Source organism: Rosa rugosa, chromosome 1 (assembly GCF_958449725.1).
Source record: "Rosa rugosa chromosome 1, drRosRugo1.1, whole genome shotgun sequence".
NCBI classification, from domain to species: Eukaryota; Viridiplantae; Streptophyta; class Magnoliopsida; order Rosales; family Rosaceae; genus Rosa; species Rosa rugosa.
This window is the reverse complement of record NC_084820.1, coordinates 59,730,228-59,750,917: the sequence shown is the minus strand read 5'-3', so window position 1 is coordinate 59,750,917 and position 20,690 is coordinate 59,730,228. Positions and strand designations below refer to the sequence as shown.

At 36.7% G+C, this 20,690-nt stretch overlaps 2 protein-coding genes and 1 long non-coding RNA gene across 5 annotated transcripts; all 3 read right to left on the bottom strand.

Moving 5' to 3' along the window:
* Window positions 1–367: 367 nt before the first annotated feature.
* LOC133725789 (OVARIAN TUMOR DOMAIN-containing deubiquitinating enzyme 11) lies at window positions 368–4,600 on the bottom strand. Of its 3 annotated transcripts, none has more exons than XM_062153170.1 (10): window positions 4,175–4,600; window positions 3,553–3,752; window positions 2,727–2,800; window positions 2,434–2,488; window positions 2,252–2,326; window positions 1,845–1,918; window positions 1,672–1,720; window positions 1,031–1,115; window positions 760–816; window positions 368–662 (listed from the first exon to the last, which is right to left on the bottom strand). In XM_062153170.1, exons 2-10 carry the CDS (start codon window positions 3,718–3,720, stop codon window positions 619–621), a joined length of 681 nt encoding a protein of 226 aa, XP_062009154.1. In that variant the 5' UTR covers window positions 3,721–3,752; window positions 4,175–4,600; the 3' UTR covers window positions 368–618. The 3 variants fall into 3 exon arrangements, with proteins under 3 accessions (XP_062009154.1, XP_062009153.1, XP_062009155.1); XM_062153169.1 differs by having other exon boundaries at window positions 4,271–4,590; XM_062153171.1 differs by lacking the exon at window positions 4,175–4,600 and adding an exon at window positions 3,854–4,033.
* A 1,039-nt stretch (window positions 4,601–5,639) lies between these two features.
* LOC133743265 (UDP-glycosyltransferase 82A1) lies at window positions 5,640–8,490 on the bottom strand. Its single transcript, XM_062171133.1, has 2 exons — window positions 7,965–8,490; window positions 5,640–6,716 (listed from the first exon to the last, which is right to left on the bottom strand). Exons 1-2 carry the CDS (start codon window positions 8,446–8,448, stop codon window positions 5,773–5,775), a joined length of 1,428 nt encoding a protein of 475 aa, XP_062027117.1. The 5' UTR covers window positions 8,449–8,490; the 3' UTR covers window positions 5,640–5,772.
* Window positions 8,491–17,372: 8,882 nt separating this feature from the next.
* LOC133743258 (uncharacterized) lies at window positions 17,373–19,282 on the bottom strand. The gene is made up of 3 exons (XR_009863020.1): window positions 18,916–19,282; window positions 18,744–18,823; window positions 17,373–17,717 (listed from the first exon to the last, which is right to left on the bottom strand). It is a non-coding gene; the product is annotated as an uncharacterized LOC133743258 (long non-coding RNA).
* Between the last annotated feature and the right edge of the window lie 1,408 nt (window positions 19,283–20,690).

The following is a 20,690-nucleotide window of genomic DNA, read 5'->3' as shown; positions in this document are numbered from 1 at the left end:
TCTAATCTAGTGACATAATTAAGTGAGAGATCGTGAATTCAACTCACAATAGATTAGTAGTGCTGGTGTTGTTGTTGTTGTATATAAATTACTTTATTTTATCAAATAAAAATAAAATACAAAGCGAGCGAAAATGAAGAAAGAAATGTAGTCTTGCACGCATGAAGAGTCAACAGAATTTTGTCTAGTCTATATGGGTGGTACATATACATGAAAAAGTTGCCAGCATCTTTCAAATGTTGAACCGGAATGTTTGACAAGTCTTGCACGCATGAAGAGTCAATAGAATTTTGTCTGTAGTCTATCTTAAACTCACCTCAGAGTTGAGTGAGAAGGTAAACCAAACCGGCCTTTTGTAACTCATACGGAGGGTAGTAAGTTTTTAAGATGTGAATCCCAAATTTACAGAGTTGACTTAGTCAAGTCATGCTCCTCATACAGAATTGTGGTAACAAAGACAGAAATTTTAGAAGAGCTATGGGATCCTTTAAGATGCAACTTCTATATACAGATATCTGATTCTAAGTTCTATCTTTTAACTTGCTCCGGTAAAATTTGAAACAAATAAATCGAAGTCCTGTTAATTTACATCATGGTCTGTCTGCTTGCTGATTCAGTCTAGAAAAGCCAATGCTTCTTTCTGGGACTTCTTGTGGGAACATCTGTAAATAGATAGTAAAATTAGTACTATATCCAAACTGTCTAAAAGAAACAAAACTGTAAATAAGATATTTGAGTAATAGCAGTTTAGTTCATCACCTGCAGTAGCATATAGTGAGTTGTAATGCACTTCACTCCAAAAGCTCAGCCAAAGCTCTGGAAAAAAAAAAAACACAAAAGGGTGCTCAAGTTTGAAGCAAAAACAAAAGAACCCTCACTGATTTTTACTTGGAAGTTTTACTATCCCAATATAACACAAAGGTTGAACAGAAACTGACATTTGTTATGCGTTATGCGTTATGCATTCTCTTTCAAGTTTCAACGCAGCCTGACTAGATTTGTTAAGATGAAGTAAGCAAATGAGATATACCTCGGGTAGGATTCCCGTCTTTAGGAAGGATCTCAATGTAGCAAGTATCCCGAAAAGAGGTGATTAAACAAATTTTGGCTCCAAACTACAGACAAAACCATAAGGCGTTAGAAGCCAATCACTGTGGAAATATCTATAGAGCGGGAAATAACAAAACCATCAATGAATAAAAAAAAAAATCAACAGGACATTATGTTTTATGAATCTGTACTTCATTCTAATCAGAATTACAGGTTGACTATTAAATCACAACTGTAAACAAATGAAACAAAGATCAACTTGGATTGTGATTTCTGCAGAATGATACTATATTACTCGATGGAAAGTAGACAACAAAGAAGTGCATTTCAGGCCTGTGAATGGAATCGAAACCTGAAACTAAGTGAGGTTTTGCAGTGCGGACCAAGTATTTATGATCAGTGATGCTAATTTATTAATTGCGGTCCACCATTTCCTCACTTCTTATGATTACAATACAATTCACTTCTCATCTAGATGCAAGGGAACAATTACATGGAACATAAGATCATCCAAACCATGCCTTCACAAATAAATGGTTCAAGTGATGAAGAAAGTAAGCATCTTCACAAAATGACCTCAGAACATATAAAAAACTGAAATTGCATAGAGCTGGAACTTACTCGGTCAGCAGCTGCCTGTAGGGTCAGATGATCTCCCCATTCCCCTTTTCTAGTAACATTTACATATTTTAAAATATATAATTAGGTTAGCTTTAAGTAACAATTAGAGACAAATGCAACAGTGTCTCATATTTTACAGTAAAAATCAATAGGCATGAAAGAAGATATCTAACTTTTTCATCTTCCTCAGGTAACTTTTGTACTTCATCGGGACATAAGCTTCATAGAGTTTTCTGTGATGCTTTAACTGAAACACAAAAGACAAATGTATAAATAAATGCGCACTATGAAGATACATGCATCAGAAGTAATCTTTCATTTGAAATTGAAAATCAAAGGAAAGACAGAGACTAATAAATGGCTACCCTAGAGCTACTCTACAGAATCATACGCCCACCACACTATCCAGGTAATAGGATTTGCAAATCCTCAATTATATCAAGACAATTTAAACAATTGCTCAAGGAAACAATTTCCAAAGCCAATCAAGCCTAACAGTAACTAAACCAAGGTAAAGAAGTGCCCATCAGGGGAAAGAGCTAACATAAGGAATGAACTAAATGCATTTGATCAGCCATACCTGCTTTATAACCTGCTTTCTAACATGCTTATGGTAATCCGGATTGCGAAACAACTGATCAGCTACTGCTCGAAACTGCATCATGTTAACTAAATATATTACAAATCATATGTGCAGTATGTTTGACTTGACCCAAGCAAACAAATAAACTGAGGTGACATATATTTCTAGTATTTTTAAACCTGGCAATTTCCATCACCCTCAATTTGCAGCTCAGATAGATCATAGGTAGCCAACCTGAATAAATTAACAAACATTATTACCTAGTATATTCCAAATTTATGGTTATTTTTCTGCTATAGAATCAGCCAGTGCGAACCCAGGTATTAGGCCAGCTGCTTGGTAAGAGCTAGATCTTGCATTGTTCACCCAATTAAAGTACCCAAAGCAGAAAAGCAAAGCTAGGACCAAACTACAATAACTAATTCATGATGTAGTATAAGCTGATTAAAAGAAAGGTTCAGTGAACTACTACCTTTCTGAAAGCCTCTTATGGTCTTGAGTGGCATCATTCACGTCAGGTATCTCCCCATTCACCCTGGGAGTGTGCTGCAAAGAAAGTGAACCAATGAGTACATATACATCCAGTTAATACCGAGAAAGCTTTATACTTTTTCCTATTTTAGCAACAAGGTCAATGAAGATTACTAAATCATGCATTGCACACTGAGGGAGCACGAATCAAGGAATTAACAGATACACCTATAATGTAGCAAGTGAAAGGTGTGCCCAATCCTAACACATACACCTATCAACTGTGTACGCAAGAAGTAGATGATGCTCATTTACAATGGAAAAAGAACAATTAGAATTTACAAACTAATATCACAACCACCCCCCACACCTGCACAGACTCATATGCCTTCTGACTTAACAGGTACCACCTCCTGCTCCCCTCCCTCTAGGTAGTTAGATGATAGAGTAAACAAAAACCAAAACATTTGAGACTTAAAGCAACGCCAATGATCGGGGAAAGGGCAGAGGGGTACTTCATGAATGACCATCATGTTACATGTACCAATTTCTTGTGCAATGACAGACTTGGAGCATTTCACTACAATTTAGTTTGATTAAATTAAAGAATAAATGTGATATGGTTTTACTCTGCGTAAAACCAAACCAAAAACAATTTCTGGAACCATCCTAGTGTCCTACTCTTTTCTCCATCAAAAGCACATATAAACTATTTCCCTTCCATACATACATACGCTCCAGTATATACACATACGCAAGGCACGTTAAGGTGCCACACTTCTATTATCTCTTGATCAGGAAAGACGAAACATTATCGACCAACATACCGGAATCGAATCTAAGTGGGAGAGTCTTTTCCCCAGCCTGCCATCACTTTTCTGCTTTTCCTCTTCTGCCAAGACAGTTGCAATGGTCAGGTCATCCTCGGTATCATGAGAGCTGCTATTCAAACTCGAGCTTGAGCTCGCACTTGCATTGCTATAGCTTCCATTCATACTACCCAACTAAACAAACAGCTCACACACCCCTGCAAAAACATGTCGATATTAGATTGACCCAAAAATTCACCCAACTAAATTCGACATAAAACACCCAACCAAAGCCAAAAATGGAACAAGTAAAAACTACCCAAAAAGCCAGGACCCCCAAAACTTTCGCAACAACTTATGGACTAATGACTAGTGATCAACAATTATGGTAAGAAATGAAATGAAAAAGTTTGCTCCTTTCATCATATCCTTATAAGAACAAATCTTACCCGAGTTGAATTAGTCCACAAAACTAGAAATACAATATGAAGGTCACAAAAAGTAGACTAATTCATACAAACACAGCTTCTCTGAATCAGTCCACAAATTGATCACCTTTTCTGATTACATTCTCAGATTAATTCAAAACAAGCAACATACATAGAAATGAATTAAAGACTAAGTCAAGACGAAAAAGAACCTGAAACTCAGTTTAGTTGGTGGGATATTAGTAAAATGACTAAAGATGAAATCTTTAATACAATTCCTTTCCCCCCATTTCAATCTTGGTGTGTACCTCTCAGCTCAGCTTTTAGGAGATTGTGGTTGCTTTCTTGAGCTGCAATATTCCAATCCACGGCAGCAAACCACCAAACAAGGAAGATCCGAAATCAAAGGTTTCTCTTGTCGGCTTTTCTCAGCAACCAAACAGAGGATTGGATGAACTACAAGATATGCAACTGAATATAAAAATTTTGATTGGAAAATGAAAAAGTCACTCTGGTATATTGTTGTGTGCCTTTTATAAATAACTTTGAAAATAATAAAGATAATAATCGAAAAAATATGGGTGTGCTTTATAAAATGCAAAATAAGATGAGAGCTACTCAGCTTCTTTATAGGATATTAGGATAGATATCATTTTTGGGAACTACCAATTTGTTTTTGGCTAGAAGAAAGTACAAATTTTAGGGTTACAGATACGCTTTATTGTAGTTGTGAATTGTGAATCTTCAATCTTACAGTTTTATAATCGAAATCATTTGTTAATAATTACTAAAAAAATCATTTAGTCATCTAGGTGTATCAAGATACAATGGGTTTGATATTCATATCTTTAAATAATGATTTTCTTTTTAAATGATAATTTTAAAATGTATTAAGTTTGACTATAAATTTATAAGATAATAACCAAGTCACGACTCACATATATGGTGAACCAGCAGTATTTTTTTTTGGTCAATGACTAGTTCATCTCTAATGTAAGAATTGTCAAAAGTTTGCTATTTATATAAACAAAATAGAGGACAATTATACTTTGTACTCTTTAGACTTTCGGAATATCTATATTCATTTATATTTTTTAAAAATACTTTTATTTAATCTGAAAAACATATGTTATATTAGTGGTGGAACTTAGTTTAATGAGATCGAATTACGACATTAACTGCTAATTGAGTCAATGACATCGGTTTTTTCTTGTAGATGAATAGATGATGAAATATTTGAAGTTTGTCTAAAAACATTCAAACTAATTACTTCTTTTTGACTGAAATGAAAATTTATTAACTCAAAGGGAGTACATCAAGATGGGGCTAAACTGTTCTCCAAACGAGAAACCCCATAACACATCCAATCTGCTACCATCTGCTAATTCATGGAGCCATAGAGGGCCTTGATCTTTGCAACACATAGCTTAATGACAACGCAGATCTAGCAAGCTTGTGAGTCAGTAGATTGTAATAATTCTTCACATGCTTTCGGGATATTAACTCAAACTTACTCATTAACAATCTGACTGCATCTAGCGCTTCCAATGTTGCTAAGATCTCAGGCTCTCAGCTATGACAACAAAAATGACATTTAACTTGTGTAATTATTATACGTGATATTTAGATTTTTATATTATTTTGTGTTAATTTACAGAATAAATAAATCAAAACATATGAGTGAAAGTAATCCCATCATTCTTTTAACATGTTTGATCAATTGATCGAATTCAATTAACACAATTTTAGACAGAATATTAAAACTTTAGACATAATATTATGGAGTCTACAAATTAGAAAACATATCAACTTACAAATCATAATCATAGACACCATTAGAAGACCCTAGTGTTAACATCTTAAGCTGATCAATGAAGTCGGTGAGTTTTGACCCAGCTCTAGAATTAGCCTCATCTCCCATAGTCCTCTCATATAACTTCCTCAACCTATTCCCCATCTCATCCTCCTCCATCACCCTCTTCAATCCTTCTTCAACATCCTTCTCTCCAAACCCACCTAATCTCACCCCAATCCTCCACAAATTTACAACGTAGCCACAATTCACAAACTGATCACCAGCCACAGGATAACACAAGAGTCTCTTTTGGCACTGGATGGCCTCCATCGTTGAATTCCACCCACAATGTGTTAGATAACATCCGATAGCTTTGTGCTTCAAGATCTCCATTTGTGGTGCCCAAGACACAACTTTGCCTATCTTTGACACTTTTTCTAAGTACCCAATTGGTAATCCTTCACGCCATGAAGACCCCAACACCCAAATGAATGGCTTCCCCAAGGCTTCAAGTGCTAATGCCAATCCTTTGACCTTAGCTTCTCCAATGGGACTAACCCAACTCCCAAAAGAGATGTAAATTACAGTGTTCGGCTTCTGCTTGTCTAGCCAGCTTAAGCAGTTTGTGTCTTCTTCCCAAAAGCTAGGATTTTTGGTGGTTGTGAGCTTGCTCAAGGGACCAATTGGGTAAACTTGTTGTTGGATTTGGGTGGTGGTTTGGACCAGTTGATGAAGATCAAGTTGTTGATGTTGTGATTGCTTATCATCCAAGCAACATTCATTTGGGAATGAATTCACAAGGAGCCATTGGAGAGATCTTGATCTGTCCAGGGTTCTAGTCCAAAATTTGAATCTTGCTTTTCTTGCAGCTGGAGTGCCAATCAACCATGGTAGCTCTTCACTGGACAGCATGGGTTGATTAGGTAAGAAGCATGTACCACCTAATTGCCTTGGAAACCCTGCCAACACATAGAAACATCAAATAAGTGGATGTTCGTTTTGCTAATTCAATTAAATGAATTGTATTACACGTACTGATGGATCAGGTTGTTGATCACATCTCTTGTGTATGTGAATTTCGTTATAGAAAACTGATGCATACACTAGTGCTCTAAATGTGATTTTATTATTATAAGAGATGCAATTAACAATATGATCAGTAAATGTGATACATATAAATTTTTTGTCATTTAATTTTCTATCTCTTTGTATCTAGTAATCTATCCATTCAAAATTCGACAACCAAATTGTTCAACAACCAAATTAATCTTGTTTGTTAATTTATGCACGTGTCTCTTACCCAAGGAGTACAGATATATCGTGTCTAGTTAATTGATAGTCTATAAATGAAGCTCAGGTCTTAAGACTTCAATTAAATTTCAATACACACCTTCCTTCCGGTGCTAAGTATATTTTTACTTTGCAACTGTCAACTGCATGCTAGAAACAATGGTAGAACGTACTCATGGGGTATTTGTTTATACAAAAGGTCACCTAGTGGCAATTTATTTTATATGTTAAACTATTAATAAAAGACTAAATTAAGAAGCCTAAATCAATAATTTAGAGTAATAGTTATTACATTTTAGAAATAAACTTAAACAATAAAGTTTTTGCCTAAAATTTTATAACGCTTCAAGGTACTAAACCTTCAGAGACGCAAATTTTTAGATTTATCATTGTTTGTTATTATATCACAAAATTGAACTAACTGATCGACTCACGTATCCGAAATTTCAAGCAACATAAGACAAAAAAAAAACCAGCTGCAATTGCAATTGAGAAAAAGATGGAAATGGTGTGCTAGAAAAATCCAGATTAGGCATCACTTGTGTCCCCAAGAATAATAATCCTCACCAACACAGTTGACCCAGCAAATTAATTTGCATGTTATTTACATATGCATGGCATGTGTCTTATTGAAGCAGATTGCATGATAATTAAATCAGAATGGTGCTACATCGATCTTAGTATCTTACTATATTCAATTGTATTTATTGACTATATATTATCATAGCATTTCTCATAGAGATTTGGACCACTTACATAAACAGACTAACAACCAGTGTAACACGCCAGGTTTAACAAGTTAATTAAACACTAATCAAATAAAATAAACCAAGTGGGAATTAAAGAGGAAGATGATGAAGACAGTGATGATATCATGCATATATTCTTAAGGATAATTAGCATTAGCAGGTGCTAACCTGCATCAGAGATGAGACCTGTCCTGATCATCTCCGGAATGGCTCCGATCAACCGGTACGTGGCCAGCATGGCCGGCCAGAACCCGGCCGCAGGGACCCCACACCGGTTGGCTACTTCTATAGCCCACGACGCAAGCAAATCAATGACTATGCACACAACACCTCCATCTTCATCCAGTTGATGAACAAGTTTCTCTAAATGAACAGGCATGTTGTTTTCCATGGCCTTCTCGATGGTGAAGAAGTCCCTCGGGGCGTCCTTGTCCAACCCGTCCGGGATTGGCATGCATTGAATCTTGTCTGTGGATTCAATCTTCGGGACAATCTGGCGGTGAATGTAGTCCGGTATGACCAGCACCGGATCAAAGCCGTGGCTGAGGAAGGCGGAGGCTAACTTGAGCATGGGAGTTACATGTCCCTGAGCTGGATATGGAACCAGGATGATGGTTTTGGACCTCCTCCTTATGCACTTCATATTCCCCATCTCTGGTATTGTTCACTACTTTGGTGGTGGATTTAATAAGCCTCCAAGACAAGCTTATATATAGAGAGAAGAAGCTGAGGGAGGTTGAGTCAGCTAAGCATGTGCATCATGATGCATGTGTTGTAATTTACAAGCCTATATTTCATGTTCACTCCTTTGCTACAAACTTTATGACAATATTACATTTAACTATAGACGTAAACAGTATTAGTTACTTCATTTGCAATTAAACAAAGTAATTTATTTGCATGACCGGTTTACTCAAATTGAACCGTGTTAATAATGAACTATCTACTAATAGTTAAGACGTGTATGTATATATCATCCGTTATGACCATACACTACTAGAAAAACTGATTTGGTGGTATTGGGAATTCAAATTGATCGGAGATTTGGTGGTATTGGAAATTCAAAGAATAATAAATTGAGGAACTAAAAAATAAATTAAATATATAATTTAATAAAAGTCAATAAATATATTTATGTGATTTAAGTGGGACCCCACCAATTATATTCAAACGGATAGATAATTTCGTCTACAAGTAGACAAGTAGTATAGTAATGCTCGCAATGCACACAAATCATTAATCCGTTGTTGTATCATGTGTATTGACGTATTCACATATAAATTTGTATGAAATGCTATAATTTCACATGAATTTGTGATGGATATAAATATCTAAATACAGTAATATATTTCAAAATATGATAACAAAAAAGTATACGATAAAAGTTACTTGCATGCCATGGAACTCACTAATATGCATCCGACAAAAGCCCTATAGCTTGGCCAATCATGACATAAACAAGCTATTAGATCAAAATAAGCATATTTGACAAGAAGCTATATTATTGTTGTTAAAACCTGCAAGTTGTTGTATTAAATCTTTCTTTTTTTGGGCAATGTTGTATTAAATCTTTCAAATTGTAGCAAACGTCCCATTAAGAAAAAATAAAGTATCAACTTTAAATTTGAAGAAATTAAGTTGTCATATTTCAAAGAATAAACAGCGGTTAAGTCTAACAAATTGGACATGTCTGCGTCTTTTTTTTATGTTGGATTCACACCATCCTTCCTTATCAGTTATGTGCCAATGTGGGACAATTTCCCCATTCAATTTGGGCCCAACTCTCATCTTTTAAATTGTACATTTTCATCACTTTTAGGCTTTCTGCTAGCTATATTGGTTAGGTGGGTGTGAATCATGTGTTCGAAGTCCTCCAAAGCATGCACTCAATGGAGCTGGAGTTAGGCTTATGGACACCCACATTGTTTATGATTGAGGCATGGGCACTTTTTTCCTTTCGACACGTGATGAATTGAAATTTTTTATCAACGTGCCGTTCAAATCGTTCAAAATTTCAAATGGAAGTGTTACAAATAGGTTACAACACTAACAGAAACCACAAACACTTACTTATAACACAAAGTCGGATAAACCGATCCAAATATACCATCCTAATTACAAAAAAACAGGCACTTGAATATTGTACATTCATTATACCTAATGAACCAATGATTGAATAGGCTTTGTTCATTTTTGTAAAACAAAACTTAGTGAGAGAGAGAAAGAGAGTTTCCAATGAAAAGGTTATTATAAAGACTTATAAGAATTTCAATTTAACATATGTACATATGGCATGAAAATATGGGTGTGTGTATTTAGTGGGGGGGGGGGGGGGGGGGTAAGGTAATAGTTTTCCATTTAGGGGGTCATTTATTAGAATCCCATCAAGAGTGGGCTGAAGTTTTAAAAAGGAAAAAATATGACATGAAAATATGATAACCATTATCATGACGTGTGTGTGTATAGAGAGAGAAGTTAGGCCTTTCTCCAACCCCTCTTCCTAAAGGGCCAAAATAAAGCCCTTTTGGACTCCAACCCAAAAACTTAAGGGCCAAAAGGCCAAATTGGAGGGCTAAACGTGGGGTTAAAGGGCTAAATATAGCCCTAAGAGTAGCACTTTGGCCCTTGAAAAAAATGTATCAAATTGATGGTGGCCCACGGGCTTTAGTGGATGCTGACGGGAGCATGACGTCAGCAACGGCTAGTTGCTGACGTCAGCTAGCCGATGGTTTTTTTTTTTGTTTTTTTTATAAGTAGCCGTTAGTTATGTTTTTTTTTTTTTTTGTTAGCCTTTGGTTAGAGCCGTTGGAATTTTTTTTTTTTTTTTTTTTTTTAACTTTTGTTAGCCTTTGGTCACTGACAAGTGTTTGCATTTTCTTACTTTGTTGTGTTCCTTTTTAAATGCTTTTGTCATGAATAAAATAAATATTACAAATATGATTCCAGTTTTATTCCATTTCAAAATACAACCAAAAAAATTAATTTTATCATAAAAATTATTGAAATTACTATAAGTCAATTGACTTTAAAAAATAAGAACATTATATATATATATATAACATATTCAAAATGTTAAAATATATTTTAGGGCTATAATTTAGCCCTTTGGGTTGGAGACGGAAGCTGTCAGATAAATTAATAGTATAAAATTAAGGGCTAAAATTTAGCCCCATGGCTATTTTTAGCCCTTTGAATTGGAGATGGCCTTACACACCGTAAACTACTCTAAAGTCTAAATGCAAAAGAAAATAGCATTAACATATGGAAAAGCCCCTGTGGCCAATTTGTAGCCATAAACTACAGCCTTGCCGTGTAGCCAAAACCAGCTATTGCCGACGTGGTTGCTGCGGAAAGTGAAGTTTAAATGCGTGAAACTCGAGCAAAACGCCAATTTCTAAGTGCGCCATATATCCAATCTACGTTGGTTTCTTACTTTCTTTGCTCGGCTATATAAAATAGACAATTGCAGAAGAAAAAAGTGCATGCATGCTTTCCATGATGAACTAAAGCATAAGGTATTCGTTCAAGCTAGTCTGCCATCCAACTACCAAAGTCAGGTAAAGAAGCAGGAAGTGCATTAGAAATGAAATGCTTGAGCATGAAAGCCTTGATCATTATTTGAAAGGGACGCATCATATATACGCATGTGAAACAGACCAAGCTTCATTTGTCCACCTGGAGAGGGATAGTAGATAAAGCAAATTAAAGGCCAAGGCGTGAAATTTGGGATAAATATGAGAATAAACACCACGAGTTCTGCTGAGTTATGCTATTACGTTCGACGACGTTGTCATTTGGTCTCTTCCATTCAAAAGATCGGGGAAGAAATTAGAGTTGGAAAATAAATGGTCACGTTTCATTTCTTGGAAATTAAATTCTCTTGCTATATGGTACAGCATGAGATGCTCGAAAATTTGATAAAGGCAATTCATTAAGTTTTGAGTAAAGTGTGTTAGAGCAACTCCAACAGCTTTCCTATAATTTATGTTTAATAGGGAAGCAAATGTCAAAACTTTAGCATCTTTTTCTTCTCCAACTCCAACAGATTCCCTATTTTACAGCAATCTCTAAAATCTTCATATTCTTCCTTAAAATTTTAGAGATTGCTGTAAATATAGGGAATTTGATTTTCTCTTTCCTCACTTTCTCTAAAATAGGGATAGTTATAGGGAATCTGTTGGAGCAAAAGAGACTCATTTTTCCCTAAAGTAGAGAAAAATCCAAATATGGGGAAGCTGTTGGAGTTGCTCTTAGCTTTTAGCTAGCGATAATTCTCTATAGCGCGCATCATGACATTGAAGGAATGGATGGATTTCAAAACTTTTTAATTAGTGCGGAATTAGTTTAACCATTAAACTACTAACTAAACATAAAATTCATTCCTTTAACCCATGATCTTGGCTTATTGTGATATGTATATAAACATAGCATGCATAGTAAGGAAGAACAAAGAGGGAGTTTATGTTCTACTCACCCTTGGAGCGTGATTTTAATCCGATCCAAGTGAACCACCAAAGTTCCTCTCCTTGATCTCTCCTTGTGTGTGTTTCCTCCACCTTGAAGCACCTTGGATTAAGAACTCCTTCTTGTACTCCTTCTTGTGCTTGTAATCTTCTCTTTGATGTAACAAGTAAAGCCACAAAAATATATGGCCTCTAAGGATCTTCACCAAGTGAATCAAGAGATGAAGAAAGATGAAAGAAAAGAAGAAATTATGCAAGTGTTCTTCTTTCCTTTAATTTTGTGATGGACCAAGAGAGAACTCTTTCTCTCTCTCTCTCTCAAATCTGAAAATAATAGTGTGGAGACACACTTATTCTCTTTGTCCATGCTTTCACTTTTATATAATAGGAAATAACTCCAATTACTAAAAGAAAATATTGACTTTCATAAAGCCAATATTTTGGCTGGTCCATACTTGTTATTGGGCACTAAAAATGTGTCTTGGGCTTTCATTTAAATCTCATTTAGTGAAGCCCAAGTCCACACGAAAAGCCCGACAATCGTTTAGGCCCAATAGGTTCGGTTTTACCCGAAAAACCTAATTATGTCCAAATAATAAATCTAATTAATTATTTGGTCATAACCAACTCTTGTTTAATCTTCTTCATATACAATCTCAAGGATCCACTTATATGGTGTGCGATCTCTTAGGTTCTAATTAACAAGGCAGTGAAGTTTATAGAAACCATTCTATTTTGTTTACGAATCAAAAACTCCATTTTTGATTCTCCCTTGTTATTAGGATTATAAATGTTTATTAATCCTCGGGGACTTCACAAGTCATGAGTGACGTCTTGCAACATATCATGACTACCCTAGTTAATGTAGAATGACAAAGAACCTATTCAATTGGAATTACAATACAATACGGTCCTTCTCTAACACTATGTTCTAAATCACATCATCGGGGTATGGAATTGATATGTCAATCCCCTAATGTGATTTTCATTCTTATGTGATTCTTAGAATGTGATTAAAAACTCCTTTTTAATCTCATTCAATGCTTTGGCCAAAGACTCATTGAATCACATCTTTGAACATACACCTTATTTACTTAAGGATAGAGATTCCTTATTGTACACTCACATGTCTCCATGACCGAATTGATTATACCAATGAATGCATCTATTATATCCATTAAGGGACACAATATTATTGCATCATCAAGAGATAATCCATTCACTCATAAGACAACTATGGTGTCTCAGGTCAAAGGACTAATTTGTATTATTGCAATTTAGAGTTCAAGTTTGACATGTAAGTAAGACTCCATACAAGAACTCTAATGATCGCGTTCAGTGTACTCTTTAAGTTAAGAGCACCCACATACTTGTATTAGTGTCTCTACACAAATGACAAGAGACATATCATCCTCCATATTGAGCATACATAGTATGTGCTAGTCTTTCCGGATTATCAATGTCCAAGTGATAATCCTATGACTAGGAACCTTTTAGGATAAGAGTATGAAAGAGTAAAGGTCTCACACATGTAACTCTTTAGATTACTTTCTCTTTAACTCATATTCCTTGGACCTTGTTCAATCAAATATTAAATATAAGCAATGAACAATAAACTTGCCCTTTTGATTAATAATAATTACAATAATAATTACATCAAAATGATTGTTTTAGGACACAATTCCTTCAGACATGTTGTATAACATAATAAATGTTACTCTTCAAAAACAAGCATTCTCCCAAGATGGTTTAATAAATTTGAGAACAATCATAAAAGAGTTAAAAAAAAAAAACAGAGAGAGAGAGAGAGAGATAAATATTGCTCTCTTTGTCGGAACTTATATATATTGGGACTTTAAAAAATCTGAGGCCTCGACCTGATATGCGATATGGATCGGACTTCAATCTCGCTGGCTTGGAAGTTAGGCTGCCGTCGTCAACCGGTGGTCAATGCAAGTTGCAACGCGGTAACATGCCGATGGTTTAGTTTTGATGGTGGCGCGTGAGGTGACTGCGAGCGTGCCTCGCAATTTTGACTGGAAGTTGGGCTGGGCCTATGTCTTGGACCCCCATTTGGAGGGTTGTAAGGTTTATATTATTTCAAATTTTACTAGGCAAAATAGTCAAATTAGCCCCTGATTTATCCCATGATTGTCGATTTACCCCCTGACATTTTAATTTTGATTATTTACACCCTCACTTTTTCAATTGTTGCCGATTTACCCCTAACTGTTAATTTTTTTATTTTTCATCTAATTTCTCCGTTAGCTTGATTAGCATGTGAGGATTCTAGGTTCATTTCTCTTGTCAATGGAGGATAATATTTACTGTCCAACATAATTTGGGCACATATTAACTCAAGGTAAGAGACCAATAAAGCTCTCACATATTAACGAAGGATTGTTGGTGACAGATTTCGTCTCTCCCCATATCCCTCTCTCCTAAAATCTGACATTGATTGTTGGTTTAATTTGTTTAATTTTTTTTCGATAGACAATTGAAAAGACTAAAATGCTCCTCACATGCTAACTAAATTAAGGGAGAAATTGGATGAAATGTCTAAAAGTTAACGGTAGGGGTTAAATCGGCAATAATTAGTAAAGTGAGGGTGTAAATAATCAAAATTAAAATGTCAGGGGGTAAATCGACAATCATGGTATAAGTCAGGGGGTAATTTGACTATTTTGCCATTGTACTTTGTGTTTTTAGTTTGCTGTTTTAGGGGCCCCGTTTGGGATTGCTTCACTTTTAAAAAAATCAGCTTTTGTTCAAAATTTTAGATTTTATTGTATTTGGTAAATAAATAAAAAGCAGCTTTAATTGAAAGTTATAGGTCACTGGCAGCAAATTTTAGAAGCAGCCTAGAGGTTGCTTTTAGAAGCTGTTATAGATCAAAACACACTCTGCAGTTGTTTTATGTACTGACAGCACTTTTAAAAATATTATTTACCAAACACAAAACTGTTTTAATTCACAGCTGATTATTCTCACAACACATCAGCAACAGTTTTTTTTAGGACTAAATTCAGTTTAGTCCCTCGAACTTTAGGGCTAAAATCACTTTGGTCCCTAACTTTTTTTTTTAATCACGATGATCCTTGATCTTCTAAATTACATCAATTTCGTCCAAAATTTGAAATTGGCTCGAAAGATGACGTCACTTGCTGAGTTGGAGCCGACATTGGGGCCCATTTTTCAGCCATTGACCCCCTAAGAAGGGTAAATTCCTAAAATAACCTTTGAAGTTAAATTCATAAAAATAAAAAAATAAAAAATAAATCTCTCTCTCTCTCCTCTCGAGCTGCTTTCTCTCCTCGAACTCTCTCTTTCATACAGAAACCCAGAAGCATCAGAGCTCGACCCACGCCATTAAGATCATCGACAAAGAGAAGATCCTCAAGGGCGGTTTGATCGTCCACATCAAACGCGAGATCTCCATCTTCCGCTGCGTTCGCCACCCCAATATCGTCCAGCTCTTCGAAGTAATCGCCACCAAGGCCAAGATCTACTTCGTCATGGAGTACGTCCGCGGCGGCGAGCCCTTCAACAAGGTCGCCAAGGGCCGGCTCAAAGAGGAGGTTGCTAGAAAGTACTTCCAACAATTAATCTCAGCCGTCGGATTCTGCCAAGCCCGAGGAGTCTACCACCGTGACTGAGGTTTTGGAATTCTGATTGAGGAGGTGTATCTGCAATTTCCGGCGATCTTTGGGGTTGTGTAAGGTATGAAAATCGATCTCCTCTCCAAGCTCTACATGATGGTATCACTGGTTTTTGAATTCGATTGAGTTTTGACGGATTGTGTTTTTGGGTACCATCGGAACCGCCGTCCTCGGCGGCTTTTCTGGGCTTCTTGGTTGATTGCGAAGTCGAAGAGGTTCTGGGTGTAGAGAGAAGATTTGGGGCTGACCATTTCAGTTATAGCTTGCTGCTAGTGAAGCTGTGGTCGTTTTGCACCGGAGAAGGTGCTGGGGGGGGGGGGGGAGAGGGAGAGAGAGAGAGAGGAGGGGGGTGTTTGGAGTGGGGCGGCGGCGGTGGTGCCTGACATTGGGGTGGTCGGTTGGAAAAGTTGAGATGGAAGGGTGGGAGTGTGATTGGAATTGGGAATAGAAAGGGAAATGTCCATTTTACCCTTCTCGGCGGGTCAAAGGCTGAAAAATGGGGCCCTATGTCGGCTCCAACTCAGCAAGTGACGTCATCATTCAAGCCAATTTCAAATTTTGGACGTGATTGATGCAATTTGAAAGATCAAGGACTATCGTGATTAAAAAAAAAAGTCAGGGACCAAAGTGATTTTAGCCCTAAAGTTCGAGGGACTAAACTGAATTTAGTCATTTTTTTTTAAAGTCACAGCAATCCCAAACTAGCCCTTAGGCTAACAATATATTCCTACTTTACAATTGTACGACTAGTCGGGCTATTTGCATGTGTGTGCACTCCGAGTGCATTCTCAGCCTTAGAGAGGCAACGATATATTTTTGTACAATGTATACTACCTTCTAGTGGCAGGATGAAACGTTGTGTTGTTGGATTTATTTCCGGTTGTCATCATATTAGGAAAGCTACTTTATTGGTTTTATGACATTCTGATATGCCACTGTTATTGTAAGGTAAATGAAGTAGTTGATATGCCACTCTTTGCTAGCTAGTGCATGCAAGTTGCAACGCGATAACATGCCGACAGTTTAGTTTTGATTAGGGCTGGCCTCGGGTCGGTTATGCAGTTTCATTTACTGAACCCAGATCCGGAACCGACAAGTGGTTATCGGTTCGGGTCCGCTGTTTTTTTTATAAAGAACCGATATAGAACCGAACCGACCATTCTCGGGTCGGTTTCTTGGTTTCTCGATTCCATTATCAGTTCGGTTCCCAGCTCGGTTTCTCGGTTTTTTGGTTCCAATCTCAGATCGGTTCCTCGGTTTTTCCATATAGAAACACTGTTTTTCAGCATCCAGTTTCCACTTTTCCTGATTTCCATACATACAATCAAATGATTCAATATTGCACAATCTATTCACTCATTCAAACTCAACATTATCTACAATCTACATATTCAACAATCAACATCAACATAGCAAATAAGCAATTTCCTGCAAACTCCCAAACTGTCAAAGCATGAAAGATGAAACTGATGAAAGCATTAAACCATCAAACACTCAAAACTCTCAAACTGTCAAAGCAAGTCTGCAATAATACACATTCCCAGCAAACTGCAGCAAATAAAAATAAACAATAGACTGTCCAATTTGAACAATGCAGCTGCATTAATTTGCAGCAAACCAAAATACTGAAACTCATGAGCTTCCTTCCTACTTTCTGTTGTACCAGTAGCCAAATCGTGCTTTGAGAGCATGAAGTCTTCACCATTTCCTCTATCATCATTGCGCATAACCACAGATGGACTATTGTTCATTTGCAACTTCAGAATCAGAGTTATGTTCTCCATTGTCAAAGCAGTCATCTGCACATTCAATCACCAGAAGATAAATGTTAAGAGTTGGGAAAGACATATTGTATTAAAGCACGCTAACTGGCCCTCGCTTAGTTTCAATATGCTACAACTGAAAATCTGCATCTTGATGCCCACCAACACATGGTTAGCAGGACTGATCATCAAGCCCATGGTTTTCTACCATGTGGTCTGAGCCACTGGGATTGGAATCCCCTCACAGTACCTACATAGCATAATCTCTCTACCCTCTCTTTTAGTAGTACACTATAATGAATGCATCGTACACTATAATGAATGCATCCATTTTCTAATAGAAAACCATTATTATTGAAAGTAATTGTAAAACACCTTCAAATCAAGATCATACCGAGGAAAAGTCAAAAACTTTTATGCACTTTGAAACTCCAGCAGTGGCGAACAACTCATAACCACGGTCAAATTCAATGCTTGATACTATATTGAGCTAGATTTATTGATTTTAAAGCAAACCTACATTGGCAGCTATGCAATGACAGTAAAGTACAGTAGGCAATGTAGAACCTTTCCATGTTTAGTAAAATAGACACTGCAATTGATTTTGTAGAATGTCATTATTTTGAGAAAATTTCCACTTGCATTGTTTGGCATAATTAGTTCCATTCAGACATACCGCTAATTGCTATATAGCCAAAAGGGAAGAATCATCAAGGTATCATAACATAATCTCAACATGCATAACTTCACAGCTAATCAATACTTACTAAACTATATCTACCACTGCACTAGATGCATGCACCAGACAAATTAACCAAACTCATTTGTCTACCAGATATACTTACTGAACTATATCTTCCACTGAATTCATTATAAAAAGATTTTGTAGCCCAGAAAATGGTCACAATTGTACCATTACCCAGACATCACCTACAGGAAAGATGCTTAAGTAATAAAATAATTCATCGTCTTCCAAAGCCAATACAAAGACCTCAGTCAACAACAGATCCAAAACGATGGAATAACAATAAATAAACAATATTCATGGACTCTGGAGCTTACCAATTTCACTCGAAGTGCTCATGGGAAGAAATCACAGGCTAAAGTCGCTGGACTGCACTCACTGCAGGACAGGGTTCAAACTTCAAACGAAAAGGAAAAAGTGGTCAGATTTCACGGGAAATTGCAGAGCGATGAGAGTATAGTGAGAAAAATGAAAGGATTGAAAGCTTACATTGAGCCATGGCCCAAATCGAAGACGGATCAACCAAATCCCAGGCTGAGCTGCATCAACCAAATCGCAGATGGCCAACACAAATCGAAGACGCGATGTTTCTGGGTTCGTCTCGCTCGTCTGGGTTTTGATCATAGCATTGCTGAATTAGGGCTGAGAGAGTGAGAGAGTCAGAGACTCAGAGTCGTCTCCGTTTGTGATCGAATGGAGACTGAGAGAGTGAGAGTTTGAGGGAAGAGATAACCCTAAAAAAATTTGATCGAATGGATAGGAGATTATGACATAAGATTCCGATCGCATACAAGTTGGCTGATCACATGAGAAACTTTCTATTTTACAGAAATAAGCATCGGCCTTATTATCCAATTATACACTGACCTGTATTTCGGTTCCAAGGAAGTTTTAAAATCAAGCACCGGAACCGAACCGAGTAGACAACTCAATGAACCGAACCGAGAAAAATTCAAACACATATGTCGTAGAACCGAACCGAGACTTTCGGTGCGGTTTCTCCGGTTTTACGGTTCCAAATCCCAGCCCTAGTTTTGATGGTGGCGCGTGAGGTGACTACGAGCGTGCCTCGCAGTTTTGAGTGGAAGTTGGGTTGGGCCTATGCATTGGAACCCCATTTGGAAGGTTGTTAGGTTTGTATTATTTCAAATTTTACTATGTGTTTTGATAGGACCCGCCCCAAATTTCATCCTGAAATCCGAGATGACCCTGTGGGGCCCACCTCAAGAATAACTCTATCGAAAATTCGGCAGAGTCACCCCTAAAAATGGACTACCTAAAGCCTGTAGAAAGACAATTACACTTCTAATATCAAACATCATCATCAACTCCTGGAGCCACCCTGCTCCCCGAATCATATCAACTCCCAAAACACAATACAAGTCTCAACTTACGAACAATTAGCCCACAGGTTATCAGAGCAATCTAATACATAAGGTATACAAGAAACTAAAAATAAGGTAATTATACAGAAGCTGTGATGTTGACTATGCATCGACTCCAGGTACGCCCGACCTCAACTAAACTAGCCTGCAAACTGGGCATTTGAAACCGAAGAGCCCAGGAGAAAGTATTGGAAAACACGTTAGTGTGAGTGGACAAAAAATAAATAATCAAAATAATTTAAATATGGTAAACTTTAATACTTTCCCATGTATTTAAATGTATAAAACCTCGATGCATGCAAGGTGTATAAAACATATTTCTTTAAACTCAAAATCTTATGAAAACATATCAGCCCTACTGGTTAAGAGTAAACATAAAGTATGGGCAATATAAATATCACCATACAACAAAGAGCCTCCCAGGCTCGGGTCGGGGCCTCCCAGGCTCTGAGCTCGACTGCAACTCACAAACACAAACGTGAGGAGGACGCCTATACAAAACACTCAACTGCAACCCACGTGAGGAGGAGCCTAAATAAAGCAACTCAAGTATGGTGAAAGAAAACATTGCGAAAACCGAAATCCATAAAGCTTCCCCAAAATCTTGCAAATAAAAGCACAAATTGTACTCGGAAAATCTCAAGGACAAATCAAATAAATTGAACGACGTGTCCCACAAGCCAAAATATTCTCGAATCAATAACAAATAAGCGAGATTAAATTATAAATTATAAATCATAAGCAATAACCCAAAACCGAAATCATCGCTAAAGCATTCCCAATGCCAAAACAGAAAGGCGATAAATAATCGAAAAATATAAATCCATCGAAAATCTTTCAGAAATTTCAAAATCGACGAATAAAAATATAATATTTATT